The sequence below is a fragment of the Atractosteus spatula genome, chromosome 12 (assembly GCF_055471065.1).
Source record: "Atractosteus spatula isolate fAtrSpa1 chromosome 12, fAtrSpa1.hap1, whole genome shotgun sequence".
NCBI classification, from domain to species: Eukaryota; Metazoa; Chordata; class Actinopteri; order Semionotiformes; family Lepisosteidae; genus Atractosteus; species Atractosteus spatula.
In genome coordinates, this window is record NC_142717.1 from 1,390,999 (window position 1) to 1,415,848 (window position 24,850).

The 24,850-nt window shown below is 46.6% G+C and overlaps 2 protein-coding genes across 6 annotated transcripts in view; one reads left to right on the top strand and one right to left on the bottom strand.

Moving 5' to 3' along the window:
• The window catches only part of ulk4 (unc-51 like kinase 4), a 112,489-nt gene extending 106,666 nt beyond the window's left edge, over positions 1 to 5,823 (top strand). The window contains exons 36-37 of the mRNA XM_088928437.1: positions 4,058 to 4,143; positions 4,956 to 5,823. Of these exons, the coding sequence (XP_088784563.1) occupies positions 4,058 to 4,143; positions 4,956 to 5,019 (150 nt within the window). The 3' untranslated portion in view covers positions 5,020 to 5,823. The remainder of the gene's footprint in view (positions 1 to 4,057; positions 4,144 to 4,955) is intronic.
• A 1,027-nt stretch (positions 5,824 to 6,850) lies between these two features.
• ctnnb1 (catenin beta 1) lies at positions 6,851 to 24,673 on the bottom strand. Of its 5 annotated transcripts, none has more exons than XM_088928439.1 (16): positions 23,291 to 24,673; positions 13,597 to 13,647; positions 12,807 to 13,031; positions 12,258 to 12,511; positions 11,926 to 12,164; positions 11,130 to 11,331; positions 10,901 to 11,045; positions 10,714 to 10,817; positions 9,899 to 10,237; positions 9,612 to 9,770; positions 9,280 to 9,399; positions 9,031 to 9,181; positions 8,815 to 8,936; positions 8,374 to 8,434; positions 7,797 to 8,018; positions 6,851 to 7,578 (listed from the first exon to the last, which is right to left on the bottom strand). In XM_088928439.1, the coding sequence occupies exons 2-15, from the start codon at positions 13,607 to 13,609 to the stop codon at positions 7,810 to 7,812; spliced, it is 2,343 nt and encodes a 780-aa protein (XP_088784565.1). In that variant the 5' UTR covers positions 13,610 to 13,647; positions 23,291 to 24,673; the 3' UTR covers positions 6,851 to 7,578; positions 7,797 to 7,809. The 5 variants fall into 5 exon arrangements, with proteins under 5 accessions (XP_088784565.1, XP_088784564.1, XP_088784566.1 ...); XM_088928438.1 differs by having other exon boundaries at positions 23,295 to 24,275; XM_088928440.1 differs by having other exon boundaries at positions 23,389 to 23,501.
• Positions 24,674 to 24,850: the final 177 nt, after the last annotated feature.

Below are 24,850 nucleotides of genomic sequence, written 5' to 3' on the forward strand. Positions count from 1 at the left end.
AAGAAATATATATATATTTGTTTGCGTATGTTTTAATATAAATATATATTGGACTTCAGAGATCCATAAATGTTCATATTATTGGCATTAACTGAAGAGGAGTTTTACAGAAAGGGCTTTGTGAAAGCTGAAAGCGGATTGTTACTGATTTGTTTTGGCGGGAGGGGATACCAGGACATTGGGTTCAAATTCAGATTCTCAATGTTAAATTGAAATGATGGATCAAAGGGTCAGTGTAGCTCTAATAACATTTTTATTAGTTGTTTGCGATGTATGCATATCAGGATAACAGCTTCTACAGAGCAATAAACCATGTATTTGTCCCGGCGTTGGAGATGCTGTAACACCACACAGATAATGTTCCTTTTATCATCCATTAGCCATGGAGTGATCATTTTCAAAGCGGTGTGCTTGGTCCATTCACCCATCCTTAGCAGGGGTGAAGGGGAAAGGGGAAAACGGTAAATGCTGTTATTATCTTTATCTTTGAATCTCCGCTGTTACTGCATTTTTTAATTCATTAGTCACCCGAGTTAATTTTCTACGCCTGTTTTTTGTTTGGAAGTGTACGCATACCGCTGGGCCTGAAGGCCAAAACACATTAACCCAGACAGCCACCCAGTTCTCAAGATCAAGAGCTGTCTGCTGTACTGTGTCCTGTCCGGAGAGGACGGTGCCGGTAAGAATCCCATTGAACACATGCGTACTGTATGGCAGTACACTCCTCTGCCACCATAGGTCATGACAGTTTACTGGGCCACCAGTGGACCAGTTTCTTGTCCTTCCCGTGCACAAGCCTTGCTGGGAGAGAGAGCCTCACTCCTGTGCTGTAGTTTCCAAGCACCCTTGTGTTGCTCTTGAGAGTCCTCATGACCCAACTGCTGCCTGTGTCCGTTGTAGCAGACACAGACACATTATGATGAAATAGAGTAAGAGGTCTGAAAATCTTTGCGGTTTCTGCTGATGCTGGTGAAGTAGATTTTTGTGTGGAACATGTGTGACATTTTTCCAAGAGTCCTCATTTTCTTTTCCAGTTAAAAAAAAAAACGTGTTGACATTTTGTGGGATAATCAGTTTTCTTCCAGGGATATTAGCGTGTGTGGTCGTAGATTGAAATTTGGCATGATTGCTGCTGTACAGAAAGTGTGCATTAACTAAACTTATTGGCATTCAGCTTTTACTGTACGTTTCAAAATGATGGCATTACTTACAGATTCTTGTATCTTTTTTTAGACTTTCCTCTGATTCCAGAGTGTAGTCTTGAATCTGAGCATGCCGTGCCAAGTATAAATCTTCTTGTTTTAGTCACGTTAATTAGCTAAAGAGCCTTCCTGATCTCATATCCCGGTTGCCTGGCAACAGCAGTGCAGCACAGCTGTGGAACGGAAGCCTGTCGAGGTGTCATTTTCAATAGCAACGAACATCTATTAGTGAATTCATAAACTTCTAGCAGGGACTTAGAGTAACTCTCCTTGCCTTAGAGCCACATCTAGCACAGGTAATTGAAATGAAATCTCACAGGTTCCTGGAGAAAACTCACTGGTGCATGACGGAGAAACTCTTTCTGCCCCTGACCGTGAATTGTAATGCATGTCCCTCCTTATCTCGTTGAAGTCTTATAATAAGCGAAACTCCTGTGAATAGCAGGTTGGGTTCAGATCTGTTAAGAGCTGCGAAGCCCTAGTGCAGCTTTCTTTTTACAGTTGACATCTGTGGCAGAATCGATCCAGGGCTGTTGTGTCTGTTGTGCGTTTGGATACAGATTTGTCATTGGAAAGAAGGGGAAGAGCTTGAAAAACCAGGGCAGGACCATGCTGGTAAATCCCCACGGCTGGTACACTGTTGACTTTCGATGAATGTTTGTATCATCATTAAATAGAAACATGCTTCTGCAAGGCAAAGAAATGTGATAGTTTCCAAATCTCATACCAAATCAACTCGTTGAAAAAACAGTAAATGTGTTAGACAGCCCCAGTCTAAACCCGCGCAACAGACCACCCATCTTTGACCTCCAGATAAAATACCCGCTTCTCTGCGTTTCTCCGGGTCGCTGTGCTCTTTTGTAAATCGCGAGACCAGCAATCTGTGTTTGTGTGCTGTTTGGCCATGGAGTGACGAGCCCCCGGCCAGTGTTCCAGTCTCCCCATTCATTTGCAGACTGCTGCCATTCGACACCTCCTGTGAACTGCCCCCCAGCCATTCTCACCTCGTCTCTTCTGTCTGTCCCACCCCACACCCCAGCTCTTGCCCTCGTCGCCCCGGCCCTCTGTAAGCCGTTTCACCTCTCTCTCTGCTCTTGGGCAATAATTGAAACGTGAGGATCACTAGGTCACTGATATGAATTCTGAAGAGCAGTGATGCTGGTCTTCATGACACTGGTGCTCAGGCACTCCAGTTTGACCCCATATCTACACCCCGTTTTCTATTTAATAACCAAATCTCAATCCAAACATTGCATTTCCCCACATTTTGCCTACAACCTGCAATTTGAGAATTGTTTTCGAGATACTTGATCAAAAGCTTTCTGAAAATCCCAAATGTTATATGCCCTATATGCCTGTTGTTACTTGTTCAAAGAACTGTAATAAGTTGGTTAGTCAAAACATACCTTTTTATAAATAAATGTTTGACTATTACCTTCTAGGTGATCCTCTAGTCTAGTTCTTACAATCGTTTCCATAACCACACACAGGGGCGTAAAGTCTTCCAAGAATGTGTGAATCTTACGATTCAACACCAGTGCTATTGGAAATGCCAGAATTCCTTCATGTGAACTCCAAGACAAAGGAATGTCGAGACTAAACCAAGCAGCCAGGCTCCCAGAACAAAGGGGTCCCCTACTGTATCTCATAGTACCAAGGGTGTTGGTGCTCCTGGGGTGAGTCAGCCTATGGTGGCCGCGGAAGGCCAAACCTAACCCCAGTTCTAAAGCTGTATTTCTGGAGATGGTTAAAACCACACGCACGTGAAGAGGGGGGAAAGGTTATTGTTTGTATTGATGTTTCTTTGACCTGGGATAAAAAGAAATGTGTACTGTGTGTTATTAAGATACATTTGATGTTGTTCTTTTGTAGGAAATCAAATGGATGTATTATGGATTTATAAGTTGTGAATTAAGGTTATGTAAAGAAGAAATGGTTTGTTTCAAAGGGGTGGAACAGGCTTACATAGTATATAGGCCGGCTCCTCAGCCTAATAATCGGTCAGGTGGTGAGTCAGGTAGTTGTGACCAAAAGCAGAGAGAAGGCAGTAAGAGTAATTGCAGGAGGATTTGTCTTTATTTGAACAATTATTTTTGTTCCTTTTTGGGGAGTTCCTTTTCTTGTGTGGGGAACGGAGAACACTGTAAATAAACGGCACTTACTTCACTTGAGTGCTCTGCAGCTGAGCCATGCTTTTATAGAAGAGACCTACTTCGGCCTTCTCAGGCCACTGTGACAGTGCCCTGTTGTTTCTCAGTAGTGGAAGATGCACTGTAGGTGAGCATCCCAGCTATCTCAGATAACAATATTAAAATAAAAAAAACAGAATGAGGGAATAATAGAGTTGAAGACAGCTTAATCTGTAATGATATCAGGCCATTCAGAGCTCTGTTTTCCTTTGCACTATTACTCAGTATTGAGTTTAAATTACGATTCCAGTGTTTCAGCTTCTAAAGTGTTCATTCAGTCCATGCATTATTCTCTGGAGAGAGATTTTGCTTGTGTCAGTGCAAAGTTTACCTTAACACGTTTCTTCCCCGTGTCTAATACTTTCAGAATAATTTCTGCTGCTTATCACCTTGCATTGTCCTTGTAACACCCAACACCCAGGCTGTTTGCCATTCCTTCTGCCTCACCACCTAATACAAACGACCTCTTTAATATCGACGGCAGATAACCTGCTGATTCTACGTCTGTGTGTATTTGCATAAGAGGTACCTTATCAATGGCTTTTGGAAAGTCCAGATATTCAGTATAAACAAGAATAACTCAGAATATACAGTACACTTCGCATGAAAGTGCTTGTGTCGAAACACATTTTGCTAAAAGCATCTCAACTTTTTTTTCTCTTCCAGATCACTTCAAACGAGAAACACTTGCAGTGCCTTAAGGAGGGGGCTGATCTTGTCCACACTCTCCAAAAAATGTCCCAGGCTGCCAGGTGAGTTTCCTGAGGCCCCGTGAAAAGCTATTTTGAGTTTTTCAAATCTTTCAGACTCACCCTCTCCTGTGATCACATTCCATTCACTACAAGCATCTCATGTTTCTAGCCTCCCTGGCGATACCCGACTGAGCCTGGAACTCCCCTCTCTGTGCCTCTCGGGATTGTATTTGTTGTTATTATTATCAAGGTTCACTTTGATCCATTGATGTGGGAGGCCACAGCAGGGCCGCATGATGAAAGATTCCTAGAGCTGTAATTTCTCTTATGGCCGGATACTGGTGTATTGTTGAGCAGCTATCAGCCTAGAGCCCAATTTGGAGTTTTTTTTCTCTAAAATGAGAGAGCAGTCCCTTTGAAGTTCAGCTGTGAAGTCTGTAACAGAAGAACATACTGGCAAAGCTTCAACTGTGTAAAGTTTTTGGCAAAGCTGCAGCAAAATTCTTTTTGTGCAAACTTTTCACTTAAAGCTTTGTTTAGTGTGTGTTATCCACCCCCCCTTTTCCCCAGAAAAGCAAGGCTTACCTGAATTCTCTCTGAATGACGATTCAAAGAAATAGACTGCTTGTAATTTACCCAATGATTTTTATCTTTTATTTAGAGATCCTAAATGCTATAACTGGTCTCATGTAATGTTTAGGCATTTATTAACTATTAAATTATATACTTTAAAGAAGAAACTAACTTATCCTGAATAAACGGCAACTGTTGGTCACAGTTTGATCAATTAAATGTAGAGACGGGCAATGTAAATAAAAAATGGTTACTAAAAGAAGATGAAAAAGTGATTTCAGAACTCCTTTTTTTTTCAGATCCCATGCAGATGCTGCTGTTGTTTCACTTGCTACTGAAATCCTGAAAGTCATTGGGTACTGATGCTCAGATGTAAAGAGGCAGGACTCAGGCCTAGATTTGAGTAGTGTTTTTCAGTTGTCTTTTCATGCTGTACAGTTAACTTATTCACATTTGAACTAGAAATAGGATTTATATATTTTGTGCTTTAGAGATTTAAGTATTTGTTTAAACTTCACTCCCTGGTAGGAATCACCATTAAGGGTCATCTACACGCTGGCTCCCGGGCCTTCTTTTCCCAGTACTCCCCTGGGAACAGTAAGCATGGCAGTGGAGAGGACAGGCACAGCACCCAACTGGTTTCTCCATCATTTAAAACTAAACCAACACCTGTGTTCTGATCACTGCCACATGGGTGCTTGGACAGGTGACCGATCAAGTAATTAACTTCCCTGCTCTCTTCAACAGGTGCTGTGTTATCTAGTGATACACCCCCTTTCTGGTCACTTCTTGTATCACTTGTCGGGCACATACAAACACATGTGGAGGTTAAGTCCCAACATCCAGAGTCCAATTCTTAAACCTGACCCAAGTGTGGAAGCCACAGAGTTCAATCTTTAGTTCGCAACATTCAGAACCTAAACTCAGTCATGTACATCTTCCCTAAGATAACTTAGTGAAATGCAACTGTTCCAAGACATGCAACAGTTTATTTGGAAATGTAAAACTTATCAGACTGCTATATTTCAGCAATAATATTGAAAGGATGTTAATACTTTTTAAATCACACTAAAAAATGTTCATAGCTGACAACAGTCATTGTATTCAAAATAAAATGGACTTTGGTACCTGCAAGCCTCCAATAAAGATAACTTTCAGAAAATAAAAGCTCTTTTTTGTGTTGGTTTCACTCTTACATCAAAGCAGACTAATATTTAGCACTCAGATGTTTTGCTATAAACTATACATTTGAAAATGAGCAATATGCAGCTTATCTAAATGTCCTAAATATCCCAAAACACTTCAAATTAGACTCCCAGATATTTAAAAGACCATGATTTGACAGTAAAGTGCCCACGTGCAACTACATTCCATGTACTTGGTGAACATTTACTGTTTGCCAAGTTTCACAAACAGTTGCTCCTACAAAAAACTGATGCCCAAAAGAGCAATGTCCATTTTTCCAATGCAATTAATCAATGGGACTACTTCAGAGACTCCAATTAACAAGTCCTAGACATGTTCAGGTGTGTTAACATTAAGTGGTGTAGAATTATAAAGCAAAGGTTCCGAAAACAATGACCTGTGTTCTAAACCAATTTTTTGCAGTGCTATGCTTTTGGGGGTAAAGCATGCAGGTCTTATTAGATCAAAGTCTGTACAGGCACTTGTGTAGTTTTTAGGCAGTGTAAAGTCTTTGTATCTCTGTATACATCTCTGCTCACACAAGTACAATGAAGTTTTGGGTATGGAATAGTGTCAAAAGTCACTAAATACATTCAGAGAATGCTCCTGCAAACGTAGGGAATCTGGGTTTTTCCCATTAAGTTGTTAAGACTAGTTATCCCATGAGGTGTGAGGTTTCATACTTATTAGAAGTCAAAGCAACTAAGTAAAATCAAGTACCCAGTTGCATGAATGCCAGAACCTTACAGTATTTGATAAAACCCGATGTGATAACTTCACCTTCACAGCGCACATATGCCGTCTCGAATACAATCAGTAGCTCCCTTAGAGAATGCAGACATCACATTTGTCACAGAGAATAAGCTTTTACAGTTCATCCCTTTTCACTATTAATTCTCCCAGGAACACACTTCCATTCACAGCGAACCTGCAACAAGGAAAATGAGCCACCTGCAATTGTAAAAGTGTCAATACTGTTGGCAACATTATTAAAGAAGACAGGCATAACTGAAATAAAAGTCCATTTTATTGTTTAGCCATTTCATAACCATGTTTCCAATAAGCACAGCAGGCTACAACAACTTACGGTTTTCATTAAACTACCTTCAATTGCAAAAATTCTGGCCCCACCCAAATGCACCCCTTTGGAACAAATCTTAGACACTGGAAACAGTTTCTCTGCTTATTTAAGCATTTAAAAGAATGTATTTGGACCATTTCCAATTCCTGGTTTTATACAAAAGCTACACAATGTTACACTTTATTCAGAATACAATTAAATTGATTAGTGTTCTACACCATTACTTGATAAAATTTAGAAACTTATGGAGCATTACCACTATAACTTAACACTACAAGAAAGACTTAAAAGGAATACAAATTACTGCAAAAAATGACTAGACTAGTTTAAAGCAAGCTAGATCAGTACCATTACAGAAACTGAAAAATAAAAAAATAAAAAGTAATAAAAAAAGACAGGCAAGGCTAGGGTTTGAATTTCCATCTTAAGATCCACTCTTGTGCATTCTCCATTTAGGCACCCGCTCCAAAAATCCTTTTGCAGTTTACTCCTCAACCAAAAAGGACCAGAACAAAAAAAGTTTTACTTCGACTGTTCCCATAGGAAACTCAGCTTTTGTTAGTGTCAGGCACTTTCTGAGATACTAGCCCACCCCTCGAGCCCTCTCAGCAACTCTACAGGCCAAATCACAATGCAAGTTCATTCAGACGATACAGCTGTGGAAAAAAGCCAAAAAAGAAACAAGTCAGAAAAAAAATCACTCACTGCCGTTCAGGTCTAGAAAACGTCACATTCAGCAAGGCACTGTTTTATGATTAGTAACACTCCCTCCATCACACTTATCATGCAGAACATCACCAGGAAACTACAAAACCTTAGTCTTGGCGGCATGAAGTCTTTATTGAAGTCTTTGTTGAAAAAGGCTCACTCTTACCTAAAGTAGTAATTTACAGATCAGTATCAAACCAGGCCAGCTGATTGCTATCACCTGGGGGCAAGCCCTCAATCAGGTCCTGGGCATGCCCCAGGTCTGGCAGCCCATCAACTGGGTACTCAGCGCCAGGGTGATGGCCACCCATGTCATGGTCCATCATTGGGTCCATACCCATGGCATCCTGCCCGTACCCGCCAGAGTGGAACGAACGGTAGCTAGGGTCTGCAAATAAAGCGGTTGGAGGGGAGGGGAGGAAAGCACACAATTAGATGTTAGAAGCGTAAAAACAAGCAGCACACCCACACACGCAAATAAAACCCCGTACCTACTTCGTCACGCTCTTAAAGGTCACAAGATGGCATTTCTCACTCCGACAGGGGAGCCCTCGCTCAGTAACGGGCTCTCCCTCCAAGCGTATGCTATGCGGTGTAGTTAGTCTTACTTGGTGTGCAGTGAAGCCAAAGGTTTATATGCTACATTTGTTCAGCTGTAGTTACAAGTGAGTTTATTTCAGAAGTGCACTCCAGCTCTCCGAGACAAAGCTGTATCCGGGAAGTGATGCTGAAAAAAAGCTCACCATCTTGACGGTAGCCGAGAGGCTCCCCCTGGGCTCCAATGTCAAGTCCAAGGTCTCCAGTCTAGAATGAGAAAAAAGACTAAGAAAAAAGCAGAAGAAAAGCAGCAGTTTCAAACAATCTAATTAAAAAAAGTATTTTATCCAACCTCTAAGAGGTATCAACCTGCTTTCATTAACGGAGCAGAGTGCAGAGGATGTCAAAACTGACTGGTATTGGATATTAAAGCGCATCAACGATTTAACTAGAAACCAAGTGTTAACACGTATATAAAGCAGAACCTCTCAAATCATTCTGAAACCTGCGGTAAAATAGTTTTAAAATATTTTCACAGCGAAGGTTATCCAAACTGTGATTTAGCACAGGAATTTTTGGGGCAAAAAACAACCTCAGGCGTACACCGCAAGAATCATTGCAAATAACTTGACAGTGATATGAAATACCTCATTCCAGGTCATGGGCTCGGTTCTGAACAGAGAGCTTGTCAGTTCAACAGACAGGCGCTTTTTGTAGTCCTGAGGCTTGTCCTCAGACATGCGGAACAAGACCGCGGCGGCGTACGTAGCTGCAGGAAACAAAAAGGGGGCAAAATTACAGGACTTGCCAGCTGGCACAACCCAAGCCCAACATGGGAAAAGTGCCAGGGAAGCCTCGCTCACCCACGCCCTCGTTCCTGGAGTGGAGCAGCTCGGTCAGGGGGGCCGTGGCCCCCTCCGCCTCGATGGCCTCGGCCGCTTCCTTGTCCTGGGCCAGCTCGCAGAGCACGCCCGCAGCCACCCTCTGGATGTTCTCGATGGGGGAGTACAGCAACTGAGACAGGGAGCAACAGAATATTGTTGGAAACCGCTCCAACAGGGTGGGAGCCCCGGTTCCGCAGGACGGCTGAGGTCAACCAAAGCATGCTTCACCTGCACGAAGAGTGGAATGGTGTTGAGCCCCCGGATGACAATGCGGTTGTGAACATCTCTTGCCAGGATGTGCAGAGCTCCAGTGCAGCCCTCGACGATTTCTTCCATACGGACCCCTTCCTGCAACACGGAAATACTTGAGCTCGGTCACTTCTAGACAAACCGAGATCGCTGCATTATTCAACAGGCCCCGGTTATCAAGCAGAAATCCCAAATATTTTTTTCCAATCTCACCTCTGCTCTCAAAGCAAGAAATTCATTACCCCCCATTTCGTTCCTCAATCGCCATCAAGAGAGGGAAGCCGGGTTCCCTTATCCTCAGAAACACTTACCACGAACTGCTGCTGTGTCCCGCCCATGGAAGTGCGGCGCTGCGTGTCTTGGTGCGCTCTCACCAGCAGCTGCACCAGCCTGGGAATGGCGCCCTGCTCACGCAGCGGAGCGTGGTTGGCTGGGCACAGGGCCAAGTTGCGAATCAGTCCCACCGTGGCCTGGACAAAACGAACAGCGAAGGGGAGGTCTGTGAGCTTGGAGCAACAGAAGGGTCAGCGCACATTTTAGCGGAGGCAGATACAGAAGCCTCTAGCCACACAAGCCAGCTGACCTAACGAGCACACACCTTAATCAGCGGCCAGTGAGAGGGAGGGTGCAGCAGCTTCACCACCACCGGCAGGCCGTAGTGGAGGCGCACCGCGTTCTGAGCCATCTCGGCGTCCTGGTGTCGGCTCGTCAGGTGCCGGAGGGCACAGATGGCAGGCTCCGTGATGTCCTCCCGGTCCCCGGCACGCAGCACCGTGCGCACCAAGGCCTCGATCCCCCCCACCTGGCACACCATCATCTTGTTCTTGTAGTTGTTGCAGGTGAGATTGGAAAGGATGCCAGCAGCACACGTCACCACGTTGATGTCATCAGAGCCCAGCAGCTGCACCAGGGTGCCAAGGAGGCCTTCCATCCCCTCCTACAACAAGAGGGAACATTGCTGCGGCTGACAATTGACCGATTGCTTAACTTTCAGTTATGCACCGTAGACCCGGAGAACGAGATCTCGGCTCCTCTGTATACTTGTATATGGCTGGATTAACAAACAAACTTGAATCCCAATAGCAGATTTTGCTGTGTACTAGAGAAGGTGCAAGTTCTCAGCCTGGACCTGCGATTTGTTGCACAGAACAGTGTAAACTGTGTGCATGGACTTGATAAGTTAGTAAATGTCCTTGTATAGAACCTACAATCTGCTAGTTAGCAGTACACATTTGGCACAGAAACCAGGCTACTGCTGTAATCTGTTTAGCATTTGCAGCCTGTCACTTTAAAAGCCACAAAGCACTTCCTCCAAAGAAACAGGAAAAACGCATGTATATGAACTCCAATCTTCTCAAATCTTTGCAGTCACATTTCCAGGTAAAGCACAGGAAATTACTGCTTCAAACCTACCTGCTTTGTTGCAGCATCTGAGAGATTTCTTAGGGTCCAAAGACAGTTCTGAACAAGACGCTGACTTGGGTCTGTGAGGTGGAGTCCCAGTGCCTGCATACCACCTAAAACACACAAATGAAAGCTCGCACCATCTCTTTATTTCAACAAGCTCCCAAAACTGAATAAAAATGGATATCTAACATACCTGCTTCAACAATGGCAGGCTTATTGCTTGAACAAACAGAAAGCACTTTAAGCACTCGACTGGTGGTCCAAAGCAGCTTCTCGTATGTGTAGGTCCTCATGATGTTGACGAGCGCCTGCGGACCTCCGCTGGCTAGGATGATGAGCTGTAAAGGGGAGGGAAACGCTTAATGTCTTGAAGGGACTCAATCTGTCAGCACCACGCCTGGATTCAGGGACCAGCACCTTACCTTGCTTTCCTGGTTGCCATAAGCCAAGATCTGGAGGCAATCAGTTGTGATGGCAAGGAATTTGACATTTGTCTTGTTGAGCAAGGCAACCATTTTCTGAAGGCCACCAGCCAGACGAACTGCCATCTTGGCCCCCTCCTGGTGCAAAAGCAGGTTGTGGAGGGTTGTGATGGCGTAGAACAGTACGGAGTCGACAGGAGACCTGAAAGATCCACACCGACGATAAGGCATGTGGCAAACCCAAGTCCTTACTCAAAGCAAAGCCATTATCCGCACATTACAATAAAAGTCACCCCGTAAATGTATACAACCACCGGAGGAGCGCAAATCCAGCAGAATAATCAGACCACTAGCCAGCCAACTCTAGTGCTATTAATAAACCCAATCTGTTCATTTGAGAACTAAGCAATGCTGAAAAACAACAGGAGACTAACAGTGTTTAGACATTTATCTCCACCTAAGAACTGGCTGCAAATAAGGTAATATAGCCCATTAACGAAAGACTGAAGCTACAACTTCACTGCTAGTTGCTTTTACTTTGCAACACACACCCACCACAATTTCTCTGCCTTTAAACTAAATTGCTCAATTAAACACATATACTGCAATATACTGTGACACTGAGGACTAGGTAAATGTCAGTACCCAGCACGTAGGAGAAAACATGAGCAAAACCTGCATACATTCAGAAACTGTTTATCCGGATTAAGCTATATATTCTGTAAATATTCAGATGAAAAGCAGACAGTGTGATGTCAACCTTGTGATAAGCCATTAAAAGCCAGATGACACTTACCCCAGCATTTTGACTAAGGCAGGGATGCCACCCGACTTGAATATTGCAAGCAGCCCCTCCCGGTGGTGAGAGAGGTTGTGAAGCGTGCCAGCAGTGCACCGCGCCGTTTCCACATCGTTCGTGTTCTGCATGGTGCGGACGATGGCCGAAACCATCTGGGGGGAGCGCATGATGGCGTGGCGGGAGGCCTCTTTCTTGGACAGCTGGTGAACCATAACTGCCGCCTTGTTCACAACCACCTGCAGAAGACAGACGGACACAATTACTTAGCTGGGGAGCGGGTGCAGCCAACAGGGGCAAAACATGCTTTTACTGCCAAGGAAGAACCCTACCTGGTCCTCGTCGTTCAGAAGCTTGGTCAGCTCTGGGATGGCTCGTGTGGCCAGCTCAGCGTCGTCCTGATAGTTGATCAGGTTCACCACAGCGTGCTTCAGCATCTGGGAAGGTTCTGCCAAGCGCTGCACGTTGGTAGGGTGAGCGCCATCGAACTGCGTGGAAGGGATCTGCATGCCTTCATCGAGTGTTTCTGGAAACATCGCAGCCCTCACTCTCTGTGCTCTGGTCATGGCATACTGTCCATCAATATCTGCAGAGAAAAATGACATGTAACTGCCGGGTTTTTATGAAATTACCTGCCAATGTTAACCAATGACCCAGTCCTTTCGATTCCTCTGATGCAGCTCTGCAATGACACCTCAGGTAAGATATCTGCAGTGCCGACCGGAAAGCTGGGCTGACTTGGCATAGCTCAAGTCATCACCAGCCCCTACAATGCAGGACACAAGCAGCTCATTCAAAAACAATTTTACCTGATCGGTTTTAATCACACCAACAAACGCCCAGCCGCCCAGAGTTAAGCAAGCCAAGTTCAAAACGCCCACCTGCCACCTGATCCTGAGCAAAGGACTGCGAGAATCCCGTCTCCCATTCGTACAGGACCTGGTTGTCCACATCGTCATCCTCAGGGTTGCCCTTCCCACTCAGGGAGGGCGCGGTGGTTGTTGCTCCAGAATGGATGCCTGAATCCAAGTAGGACTGCTGTTGCCAGTGGCTGACTGCTGCCTTACGGTCTGGCTCCATGGCCATATCAAGCTCCATCAGATCAGCTGCAAACAAGGCAAAGTTGAAAAGGAACTCAGACTTCAAATCCATTACCCCCCACCCCCCCAACAAAAAGGCTGTTTTATTCAGAAACCGAAGTGTCAAGGAAACCTGAGGTCATATGTGGATACAAGGAGATTAAGAAGCACAACTCCTTTAAATTAAATTGATGGTGCAAAACAGAAAACTGAGGAAGATTTAGCAAAACTGCTAGTTTTTTCTAGATAACATAGCATTACCGCTCGGTAAAAACCCTTAACTTCAACAAAAAGACAGAAAACTCAACTGTGGAAATGTCCATTGCAAAACCTGTAATAAAAACCATGAATTTCTCAATCGAATAACCCCCCTCCCCCCCTTCACTCGCAACTTTCCATATACTAAAGAGTAAGGAAGTCATCTGCCACTTTGCACAAAAAAAGGGTTAAAACTGCTTCCCCAAAGAGCAACTGATTAATTGTAGGTTTCAACATGGTAACAGGTATTGTATAACTATACTGGACCCTCTGTCTAGCAACACGGTCAGGTCCTGTCGATATAACTCAAGCAGCAGGTATTCAATGAACTCACCCTGGGTAGCCATCTTCCGTTGAGAACCCGCAGCCTGCACAGCGTCCTATTCTGCAGGAGAGGACAGGAGCGTCAGCGCGGTGTATTCCAGCTCAGACAAACTCAGACCAGGAACATGTGAATCAAGCTCGTGGGCGGGGCGCGCTCTCAGTTTGAACCACAGCTCGTTCTCTCATGTCCGCGTTACTCACAATTTAAATATCCGAACGGCAAGAACCGAAACCGATTACTTTCCAGCGCAGCGGAGGAAAACACCCCCACCCCACTCTTGTGAACCCCCTCCCCCACAGGAAACTGGCCCGGGGCTGCGTCAGTGGAAATCCTGCCGGCTGCAGAAGCACCTAGGCCGAGATCAGATACGGGGCTTCGAAACTGCGCAAACTGCAAAAAAGCTGGCTTGAATTTCCGACGGCCAGTGGCCTCCAGATTTGCTCATCACAAATCCTCGAATTCACAGTACTATAGACCAAGCTTTAATTAACCTCTCCAGTGGAGTCTTACTATCAAGTCACAACCATTTTATTCAAAATTTGAGTTTTATCAACTGAATCTCAATTAATAATGTAGTAATTAGCTTTTGAATGTGTATTTAGCAGAACCTCAAAACTACTAAAAACTGAAGGTGCTTGTAACTGGAACATACATTATGGATCTTCCACAAACAAAAGCTGACCGTTATGGTTTTAAAAAAAACTGAAAACACTGAATTAAAAAATAGCCCCCTGTACAAGCTCAATTAGAAGTCTTTCCTTTGCCAAGAGCTGGATATCTCCAGGGTAGATTGGGACTTGAATTCAGCACTTGAGGCTGTTAGCCAAGCCCAGTGTCCACACCTCAGATTCAACCTACCGTTAACACGGAATAAGGCAATTCTATTCCAAATAACCGAGAAATGGTATAAAGCACTCTTACTAAAAACAGTAATGTGAAGCCTGCATGCTGATGTAGCTTCCTACTTTAACTAAAAAAAATGCTGTCGATTTCTTTAAACTTAATCCCACCTCCCTGCATTTCCTTTGGTCACTGCTGAGCTCTTCTGATGCTTCTAGCTCTGAATATCATGCTGTAAGGCTGACCGGTCAACTCCTGAACACAGCACTTATGCGCTCATCTAGAAGGCTCAAGCAGCAGGTCTACTACTGCTTCCCTTCCAACCACAACCTAACACGCCTACCTGCCCCCTGTTTGAAACCCTTAAGGGAGAGGAAAGGGTGTCTACTGGCCATAGACAAATAAATCCTGCACTCGTCTTTTCCTCACATGAAGGTACAACACTTTTGTGCACGATCCATCCACAAAAGTTAACCATTTCTTATGCCAGCTAACTGGAGGGCCAGTTTTGAGAAAGGGGTCATTGATACCCATACCCTCTGAACTGCAGGCATTATTTCCTGGTTTAATAGTTTTCCTGTTTGAAAACACCCCCAGATGCTTGAAGAAAAACAAAAAAATGGATAAGATTCTTCAATTTCTTCAAGAATCTCTTTAAAAGAAACCCATATCTGAATAGTGGGGTGCACAAACAAGAAAGTAATGACTTGCATTCTGAACAACACTTCTCATTAAGTGTCGCACATACATCTACCACTGCCATGTGACACCCAGCTAAATGCCAGGGGACAACTCTACACAGCACACCAGCTGGATGTGTTAAGTGACTTCAAATAACTTCATCCAGAAATTTAGAGAGCCCGTACTGAACAAGCACGGAGTTATATTCCCAGTACACAGGGCTGTTTATGAACAGTACTGAAGCATTATTAATGAGCACGCAGCCAGTTCCTTAGGTCAACATCCCATCTGACGGATGGCACCGCCCACAGCCAGTCATCATGCTGGGATAAGAATACTGGTACATTGGCACCCCTTAACACAAGCAACCTGGTTTTCCTTTGAGATCTCCGATCACAGCACCAACCAGGTACAACGTCACTAAGCTTCCAGGATCAGGCTGCAAAGTGGGAATGCTCCAGGCATGCAAACACCCAGGATGTTAAAACTGCAAGACCGGCAATATTCCAAAGGGGCACCTGAGACCATTTAAGATTTTACACTGAATAATAAATCCTAAGCATTAAAGTAAACAAACGCAAATAGTGTCGGGGTTGAACAGAGGACCACCTTCGCTTTTTCACAGTACACACTGCTATAAATGTCCAAGAACAAAGATTCATTCCAGGGAGCAAAAATATAATCAAGCAGAACGCCTGATGCAAGTTACAAACTAAGTTATGAAGTGCTCCACATCTGACAGTTCCACTATCCACTACAGTTCCACTATCTTGAGTATGATTTCCTTAATGTAATCATTCCCAGGCTTCTTAGCCTGGATATCTTAGGTCTTAGGATATCTTAGGTCTTAGGATATTAAGATATTTAAAAACTGAAAAATCCTTAGCCATGTTATACACCTGGAACATGAGGAAGACCACAAACAAAGGCCATTTGAGTCGCACAGCTACCAACCCCCACTCCAGTGAGTCTGGTTGGCAACCGAACCTGACCTGCGCGTCACTGGGAAGAGGAAGGAGGGAAACTGCAACAACCTGCGAAAACAGACAAGCACAGGGGACTGCCTGCCCGCCCCACACAGGTACAAACCAGAAGTCACCCCACGAGCGCGAGGCAGCAGTGCTGAAGCCCCATGCAGGGCAGGTCATCCTAGAGCTAGTGCCTCACGAGATGGGCTGCCCTGAAGGGACCATCACAACCAGCACGCGACCACAGCTGCCCAGCAGCACACTCGACAAAACCCGTCTCAGTCCTGGCATGGCACTACGCTGCTCTACTGAACACAAAGCTTCCTAGAAAAGGCCAGCCATTTCCCAATACAAATTCACTGGCACCAACTAGTCACTTCATCCCCTGTAACTACCTGAAGAAGGGAAGAAAGTGTTCAAGCGTGGGGGATAAGCTTATGACCTCAAAACCTTAGCCATGCAAACAGCACTTGTCTACAGCATAAAGAAAAAAAGGACATTAAATACCATCTCATTAACACTACTGTGGAGACAGGGAAGACCAGGTTCCACAGTGTTAGTTAAAAGAATCAAGAAAGATATTCATGCCAACGTAAAGAATCTTGGCTATAAACAAACCTAAGGAAACAAAGTGTCCCAAACTACCACTGACCAGTATCTTCAAAATATGAACTCAAGATTAAAATATTTATAAGAAAGAAACTGCATTTTTTAGGAGTTTGCAGTGCTCATTTTAAAACCGTATTCTCAGAAACATTTCGGTCATGTTCAATAAGAAAACCTAGGCTGTAAACACAAAATATTACTAGCTTTTGTGAACCCATACAAAAACCATTCTGGACAATGCAGTTTGCGCAAACCGCCTCAGCAGAACAGAACATCTGAAAACACGACTGCAACGCTGCCTGTCACACACACATGACCTGTGCTGGCTACAGTGGTCACGAGGCCAGCCAGCTGCTGCCCACTGGTCGCCATCAACAAAAGCTGATTCTTTGCCAAGGCTGTTACAGTGAAGGCAAAACGATACGGACAGAGATCACAGCAGCAGCGACATCCAAGCCTTTGATAGACAAAGCTACTCTGATACAGACATGACATCTCTCTCACCGACTCTTTGTGTGGCGAACTGGCTGGGACTTCACCCTAATCTCAAGCCCACTGCATGCTGAAGGCTGGGATGATCTTATTGCACCCATATGGGGCCTTACAGCTGAAAGGAGAACCAACCACAGATGCCTGAATGGCTGCTTTGTATTCATACTCATGCAGCAACAAGGTTACCACATGCGAGACAGGGAACAGTTTGCAAATTAACTGGGCAGAAAGGCAAGTCTTCCTTTGTTCATTGTTGGGAGGCCTGCCGCTGTTTTGTTGGGAAATTTGATCAGAAAGTTCATTGTTACGTGGCTTTTACTCTATTGACCTACTATTGTTGAGTTGTGTATTCAAACACATTTCAAGGCAATATGAATGGATGTTACATTCACTTATTGATTCTGACCATGTATTAATCAGAATCCTGAGGAAAAAAAGGCTAGTGTTAGGGTTTCTTGGAGGCCTTTACCATTTAGAACAGGAAACAGCCCAAGTCACTTAGTTTCATGACATTAGCTACTTACAATGTTGTACCTAAGACTATAAAAGTAGATTATTCTACACACAGTAACCATGTAGATTTAAAAAGAGGTTGTCAGCTATACAAAACCAGAAGCCACTAGCTTGTGGCTACTAGCGGAAGCAATACAAGGTGCACATTTTGCCCGGGGATGCAGATCATGGGATTCTGTCCTCGACACAGGAAACACACTGCTTGCCCTCTGCTCTCCAAGCGCCGGGTGCCCAGCACTCCGCAAATGTGTTTTTATGAGGCTCAAGTGTGGCAATCAGGGCACCCGCAGCAGAATGAGCAGCTCACGGACGCGTGCAGCGCCCGGTGGGGATGAACCCACGCGGAGGGCAGCGAGGAAGACCCCAGGACCCGCCCAGCACAGCCCTGAGGAGGGGCTGTCAATCACAAGCAACGCTCGGGACCCGCCCCTGCACCAAGCCGGTGCCTGACTGCTCTACACCACACTGACTCAGCTGTACACTGTTCACCGAAGGAGACAAACACTCCTGCCAGATACAGAAAGGGCTTTTAAGTTACATGGCTGAAACCCAGCTAATTGATTCCAGAAACCGCAAGACCTAACAGAAATCTGATGAACAGATGAATAGCAGTTACACACCATATTCGAGTCAAGTGAAAATATACCTTCATAAGTAACAAATTAAGGACTATACTAAGCTTGAATTGACAAAATTATAAATAGGCTTTCAAGGCATTTAATTCAATCCTAGGAGACCCCAAAGTGAGATTACTCTCAGCTGTATGTCAGAGGCGAATGTACATCATATCTAAAAAGAAACAAAGGCTTGTCTTGAACTTGGGAAACAAGCAGTATTCTAGACCCACAGACGCATAACCAAGTCCTTGGCAACAATGACAAGATCTGCAAAACCTAGCCGCTCGAAAGCTACCACTATAGTTCCAGCCCCAATAAAGGATTTCATACGCAAACATGGCAACTGCTGCACCTTCCTGCACTCCCCGATTGACAAGCGTCTTCAAAATTACACCAATCTTAAAGACACTTGAAACTTTGGGCACAATTAATTGCTACATTAACACGGCTCAAACAACTCCCCACTGTACATCAGTATGGACTACCCAGTTGTCGACACCATCCAGAACTAGCAAGAAATGCTCGTGGATCTCCAGCCTAGAAAGAAAAAAATCCCAAGTGCTTTAACCAGTCAGCTGGTAGGCACTGAAGCAGCCAGGGAGCTGCAAGAGGCACTGAGATGTAAGCTACAGTTTAGGGCAAACTGGACTGTGGTCTTGCTAAAGAGAGAGTCAATGCCCATGAAATCAGAAAAATGTGCAAAGCATGCTGCTCCCAGCTCGAGCCATAAATTATGCGCTGGGTCACAATTCAGCCCCCGGTGATGAGAAGAGACATTCAAACTCATATGCCTGAATGCTTCCCAGTCAGCTCATCTTCCCTATCACACAAGCCACACACTCCCCAAGCACTACACCACCATAACGCGACAAACTATCCCCGGACACTTGAAAACCCTGTCGGGGCTTTCATTTCCTGCATGTAGAATAAGGTCACATTTTTAATGTGTATAAAACAGGACCAAACCAAGTAAATGCCCAACTAATACTGAACTTTCCACTTCACAAGCCAGACATACCAAAACAAAGAGGGGAGAAAACCGCCTACTTCAGTAAGTCACTGTACTGCCCTGCCACTTCAAATTACCCAAAGCAGAGGGGTGGGGCTTGTCCCAGTCCTGAAATGTATCCAGTGATAAGCCTCCACTAATCAAAACCACAATGGGATTAGACAAGCTAGAAAAAAAAAGCTTTTGCAGTTGGCAGAGCAATCAAGATGACTCAATCAAACCAGCCCGTTAGTTTTGTCACCACATGTATTATAAGGACAGCCCTAGATCTGTGAAGTAACGGCAAGTTAGCCTTTAAAGAAGTATTTTAACAATTACTGTGCAACATGGAAGTCAAAGTTAGGGCAGCAGCACCTTCAATGAGAAGATGAAGATTCTACAGTCGTCACTTCAAACCAAGGCCATAATATAAATTGGTAACGAGTAGGAAACAAGAGTAAACTAACAAATTTAAGGTAAGAAAAATCTTCAGTACAACAAGTTGCAAATATTAGGTCCTAGTCTTTGCTACAGATCCCTGTAAGCACACAAGGCCCCACAGAAACCTACCTGAACCCACAGCAACACAAACACGCATAGACATGAGCTAGTGCCCAAGTCTGGCTACACAGAACTGCACAAAGATGTTTTCTTTGGCACGTGATGAATGCGTCACTTTTCATTCTATACATTTGTGAAGAACTCAACTGCACACTGACAAGGAAGTACTCAACCACAAAAACAACCATTTGAATGAAGAGGTTAACTCCCCTTTCAAAACCGTCACAAAATGCCCAATGCCGTCTGGTTGAACACTAAACCTCGAGGTTCGATCATCCTTTGCTGTACAACAGTAACTTTGCCAAACCGTGGAGTATAACCATCATTGTGCTGAATGTTTACTCCAACAGCTATTTTATCTTATACAAAGATCACAACCCCCCTATAGTCCTGGTTTCATCACAGGTCATCGTAACAGTTGCTCAAATCGATGGTCATGTAACGTGAGGAAATTAATCGATTCAATCCCTGACCAATCTACCCAGATCGGCATCGCACACAATCAATCATACTGGCCCGTCCAGCCCCAGCCATCAGTCAGCAGTGCTGAAGCACAATCCACATTCCTTCATGCGGGTGGACTTCCAACTCGTTTACACATTACACACGTTTGTCCTTCACAAAATGAAGTCTCCACTAACTCATCTGGTATTTCACGTCGCTAGACGTTTACACAGCAGGTTGCCCACAGCGACTGTACTGGTGGCCCTGCAGCAGCAGCAGCATGCACGACAGCTCGTGTCCTTTACTCAAGTCTGAGCTCTTCCAAACTGATGACAACATGGGGCCAGCTGGAAAAACTACCTTACACCAGAAATACCATTCTTTCTCCAACAACGGAAACAAAACTGTAGGACGCACTAATTCAATACAAGAATTATGGTATTCCACGTCAACGAATTTAATTATGCAAAAAAACTGCCACAAAGGCAATTTTTACTTCAGGCAATGAATCAAAATACAGTACAGCAAAAAGGAAAACTAAGTTTTACATGACAAGGTCCAAAAACTTTAAACTATTCTAATCTGCTTTTATTTTAATCAAATCCAGTCATAAAGATTATAAACAAAGATTTGATTCACTTCTATACACATGCATATTGAGGATCGGGGTAATAACCCTTAATTCACAAGTCATTCTTGAACCACGAGGCAGGAAATCTTTATTTACGTACACCACACCTCTTGTACAGACCCCCCCCAATTACCGCTAACAAATTAAACAGCCTACAACCAATAACACTTAGTTGCAACCGTGTCCAGTACTTCAGGAAGAAGTAACAGTTGATTAGCCCTCTATGAAAATCCTGACTTTGTTTCCAACTTGATCCAACAGTAAATCAACTAGCTAGAACACCTTAAAGCACTGTCGTTCCTAGCTGTAGCATTCCAGGTTGTGAACATGTTCGAGAGATGAGTTTTGCCAAGATTAATCATAAATCAGTCAGGTCAAACCTAGGTTCATCGACGAAGATCCTATTAAAATGTAGAAAACCTGACTGTGTTGGGGGTGTCTTAAAACATCAAGTCCAATAGGTCTCAGTCTCATTTGGAGCCCTTTAACCTCCACCATGGAGAAGATACCATTTTCTGGCATTTTCCACACAGACTAAATCACTTAACTGATCTCAATCAAGGTTTAGCATACACAATCCAGAGAACACAAACAAAAAAAACCACCAAGCGCTGACAAGTAAGCATGCCACGACTCCTCCTATGCAGCAGAGTATGTATTATGTAGGGCACACATGACCAAACGCCTCACGCCAAGTTTCAGTCCCACAACCCCCGAGCCTGCCACTGCCCAACCTGAAGCACACCGGTGCCACCAGTCCACCATGAAATCCCACCCCACCCTCCTCCCCACAGGCCAGCGCAACTGCATTTTTTCCACAGGCCGAGAGGAATGCCTGAGCTCTGCTCACTTCAGCACTTCTCCGCGCCCGCGCTGCGGCTGAAAGGGCTGGTGGTGAAGAAATAAAAGATCTGCTGTCGAGCTCTCGGCCCCCAGCTTCCAGGCGGCCGCCTGTACCTCCCTCACACATATGGAACTCATTTGGTGCAGAAATCTTCAAAGGAAAGGCAGGCTGCTAGCACACCTCCCCCCAAAACCGCCGAGCAGTGAAACACGACCCCGGAGCCTCCAGCTTCATCTGCCTCTGCACTGCCTCCCTCCAGCTCCTCACAGGCACTCGCAAGCCAGCCTGGAGGACCAGAGCCACACAGCCCAGCCACCCTCGCAACGGCGGGGCCACAGGCCAGGGCTCGGCTCCACCTGACTGCTCTGGGGCTGCAGTTCCCTCTGGCGCTCCCCCAAAGTCACCTGTTGATCTGCAGCCGAACCCCCTCCAGGACCCGACTGGCAGCCCGGGCAGTCGAACCCCCTCCAGGACCCGACTCGCAGCCGGGGCAGTCGAACCCCCTCCAGGACCCGACTCGCAGCCGGGGCAGCCGAACCCCCTCCAGGACCCGACTCGCAGCTGGACAAGTACAGAGGTGCCCCCAGCCCACTCCCACGGCTAACGAGCAAGGAAGCAGCCGCGGGAGTCTGGGTCACTCAAGACCGCGGCTCTGTGCTCCACACTCACCCAACCGGGGGGCGGGGGGGGGTCGGGGGGTCGACCACCCAACTTCTCTTCCCGTTCAAAGAAAACGCCACCCCCAAAATAAAAGCGCTGGGCATTTCCCGGAGCGCGGCTACAGTCTCCGTGCGTGGGGAGGGGGGCTCCCCACCCCCACGGGCCCCACGGCCCCGCAGCCCGGCGCGCAGTGCAGGCTCTCGGGTTTCAGTCAGGCTCCTCCCCGCCTTCCGCTCCGGCCGCCCCGGCCTCTGTCCGGCCGGCGGGGCGAGGGGTCATTCAGCCTCTCAGCGCCCCACTCCCACCAGCAACAACAACACGGCGCACGAAGTTCAGGCGCCACCACGCCCGCAACTTCACCCCCCCTCCTGCCAGCCCGCCTCCCCCCAGTCAAGGAAAAACAACACAACTTGCTACCGAGGCACGCAGACCGGGGGGAATGGAGGAGGAAAGAAAAAAAAAAACACGCGTGAGGAGAAACACGATGAACCGCACGCGAGCGCAACCCCACCACCACCCCACGCGAGCCCGAGCAGTTCCTCGAGGGTGGGATAAACTCGAGATTTCCAAACCCCACGCACCCCCCCCTCCTCCTCCTCCTCCTCCTCCTCCTCCTCGTCCACATGCACACACACACACGGGACCCACGATCACCACACCTCACGGCCCGTCCGCACTCCAACTCTCCCGGCGGGGGCACCGAGAGAGAGCAGCCCGACACCCTAACAGCCCCCCTAACAGACACGCACACGCAGCCCACTGCGGGTCCCGAGTGGGGGGGAGACAGCCCGAGAGAGCGAGCCGGGCCACCCCGCCGGGCGCCCAGCCTGCCTGCCTGCCGGCCGGCCCGGGGCTCACCTACCGCGGCACACCGCCTCTCTCCGTCCCCGGCGCGGACCGGCCCGGCTCGTCGTGCGAGGCGCTGGGAAGGGCGAGGAGAAGCAGCAATAAACCACCTTCGGCGAGGATGGAGGGGTAGGGAAAGCGAAGAAATCGAAGCCGAAAAGGCGCTCGTCCACCGCCGCAGCCCAACAGCAGCTCCGCCACAGGAAGCGGACAGAGAGACTCAAAATGGCGGCCGGCGGAGACGGGCTCTTATAACGCCTCCCGGGGCCGCTGTATCCTGCCGCGGAAAGTAGAGCCCTCCATCCGCGCTCCGCCTCCCGGCCCCCCTTGGAAGAAAAAAAAAAGGCAACGCCAACCACAACAACACAAGCCGAACAACACAAAACGAGCCCGACCCGCTTTTTTGTCGCGGCTTTAACGTCTGCGCGCTTCGGGTCGTGTTGTGTTGGGTTTAGCCGTTGTTGTTTTTTGTTCTGTTTCACTGTGCCCTCACGGCGGGCGGGGGGGTGAGGGGTTAGAGAGTGCGCAGGGATACGGGAGGTACGGTGGCGGCGAGGTACCTATTCATGAGGCTGGAATGCGAGTGGGTGTGGGAGTGGGAGTGGGTGAGGGTGAGTGAGGTGTGGGTCACGTAGGGTTCCCAGCCGAACCGCAGGGGCGAGGGGAGACCCGCCTCGGTGTGCACTCCGGGGACCTTTGTCCTCCACTGACCGAGCAGACCCGACCCACGGGTGCACCCGTGGAAAACAAGAGAAGACTTCAGATCTCATTTTGTTTCCAGTTTTCTTTTAAATATAAATAAAGCATGGGGGTCACAGCGATGAGGTGGTAGGGGGTTGTGTTTTTTTACGGGGTGTCCTTGCCGGCCCCCGGTCCGACCCCCAGCGTGCGTGTCGTGGTCGACAAGAAAACATCAGACGGCACAGGAACAGAGCAGCGGATCGCCAACAACAACAGCAAAACACCCTCGCTAGCGCAACTTAAAGCCCTTTCATTTGTTTTACGAGACGTAGCAGTGGAAATCCGTGGTTTCATTTTAGGCGGCTTTGCGTTTGAAGAACAGTTTTTTTAAAAAAAAACAACAACAAGTCAGCTGTGTCAAAATGTCAACTCGCACCGAGGCAGAAAGTGTGAAAGAAGCCGAGAGCGACCCGATCAGAGCCGTTTCCTCAGTGTTGCCCGGCAAGACGGGGGATGAGATACTCCCACTGAACCCGCCAGCCCCGAAAGTCCAACACAATTAACACAGTTGCATACAGGATACAGTTTCTAAACACAGTGTAACATCGTGAGGCGATACAGTGCGCCAGTCAGCTGTGCTGGGGATGGGAAATCACGGCCGTGTCTCGCCGTGGGGACGCGCGACACCCGGTCGCTGACGTCACTCTTCTCTTGGTTTCGAACCCGCACACGCTTGTGACGCGTCGGTGACGCAATGGTCTCACGGCGGAATCGCTCCCCTTCTCGGTGAAAGGGGCACCCACACTGAACGCGAGCGAATAAGGGAGCCCTGCGGTGGTCTGGAGTCTTATTGGGGGTGTAGTATCCCCCTGTCCACTCCCCCGCACCCTG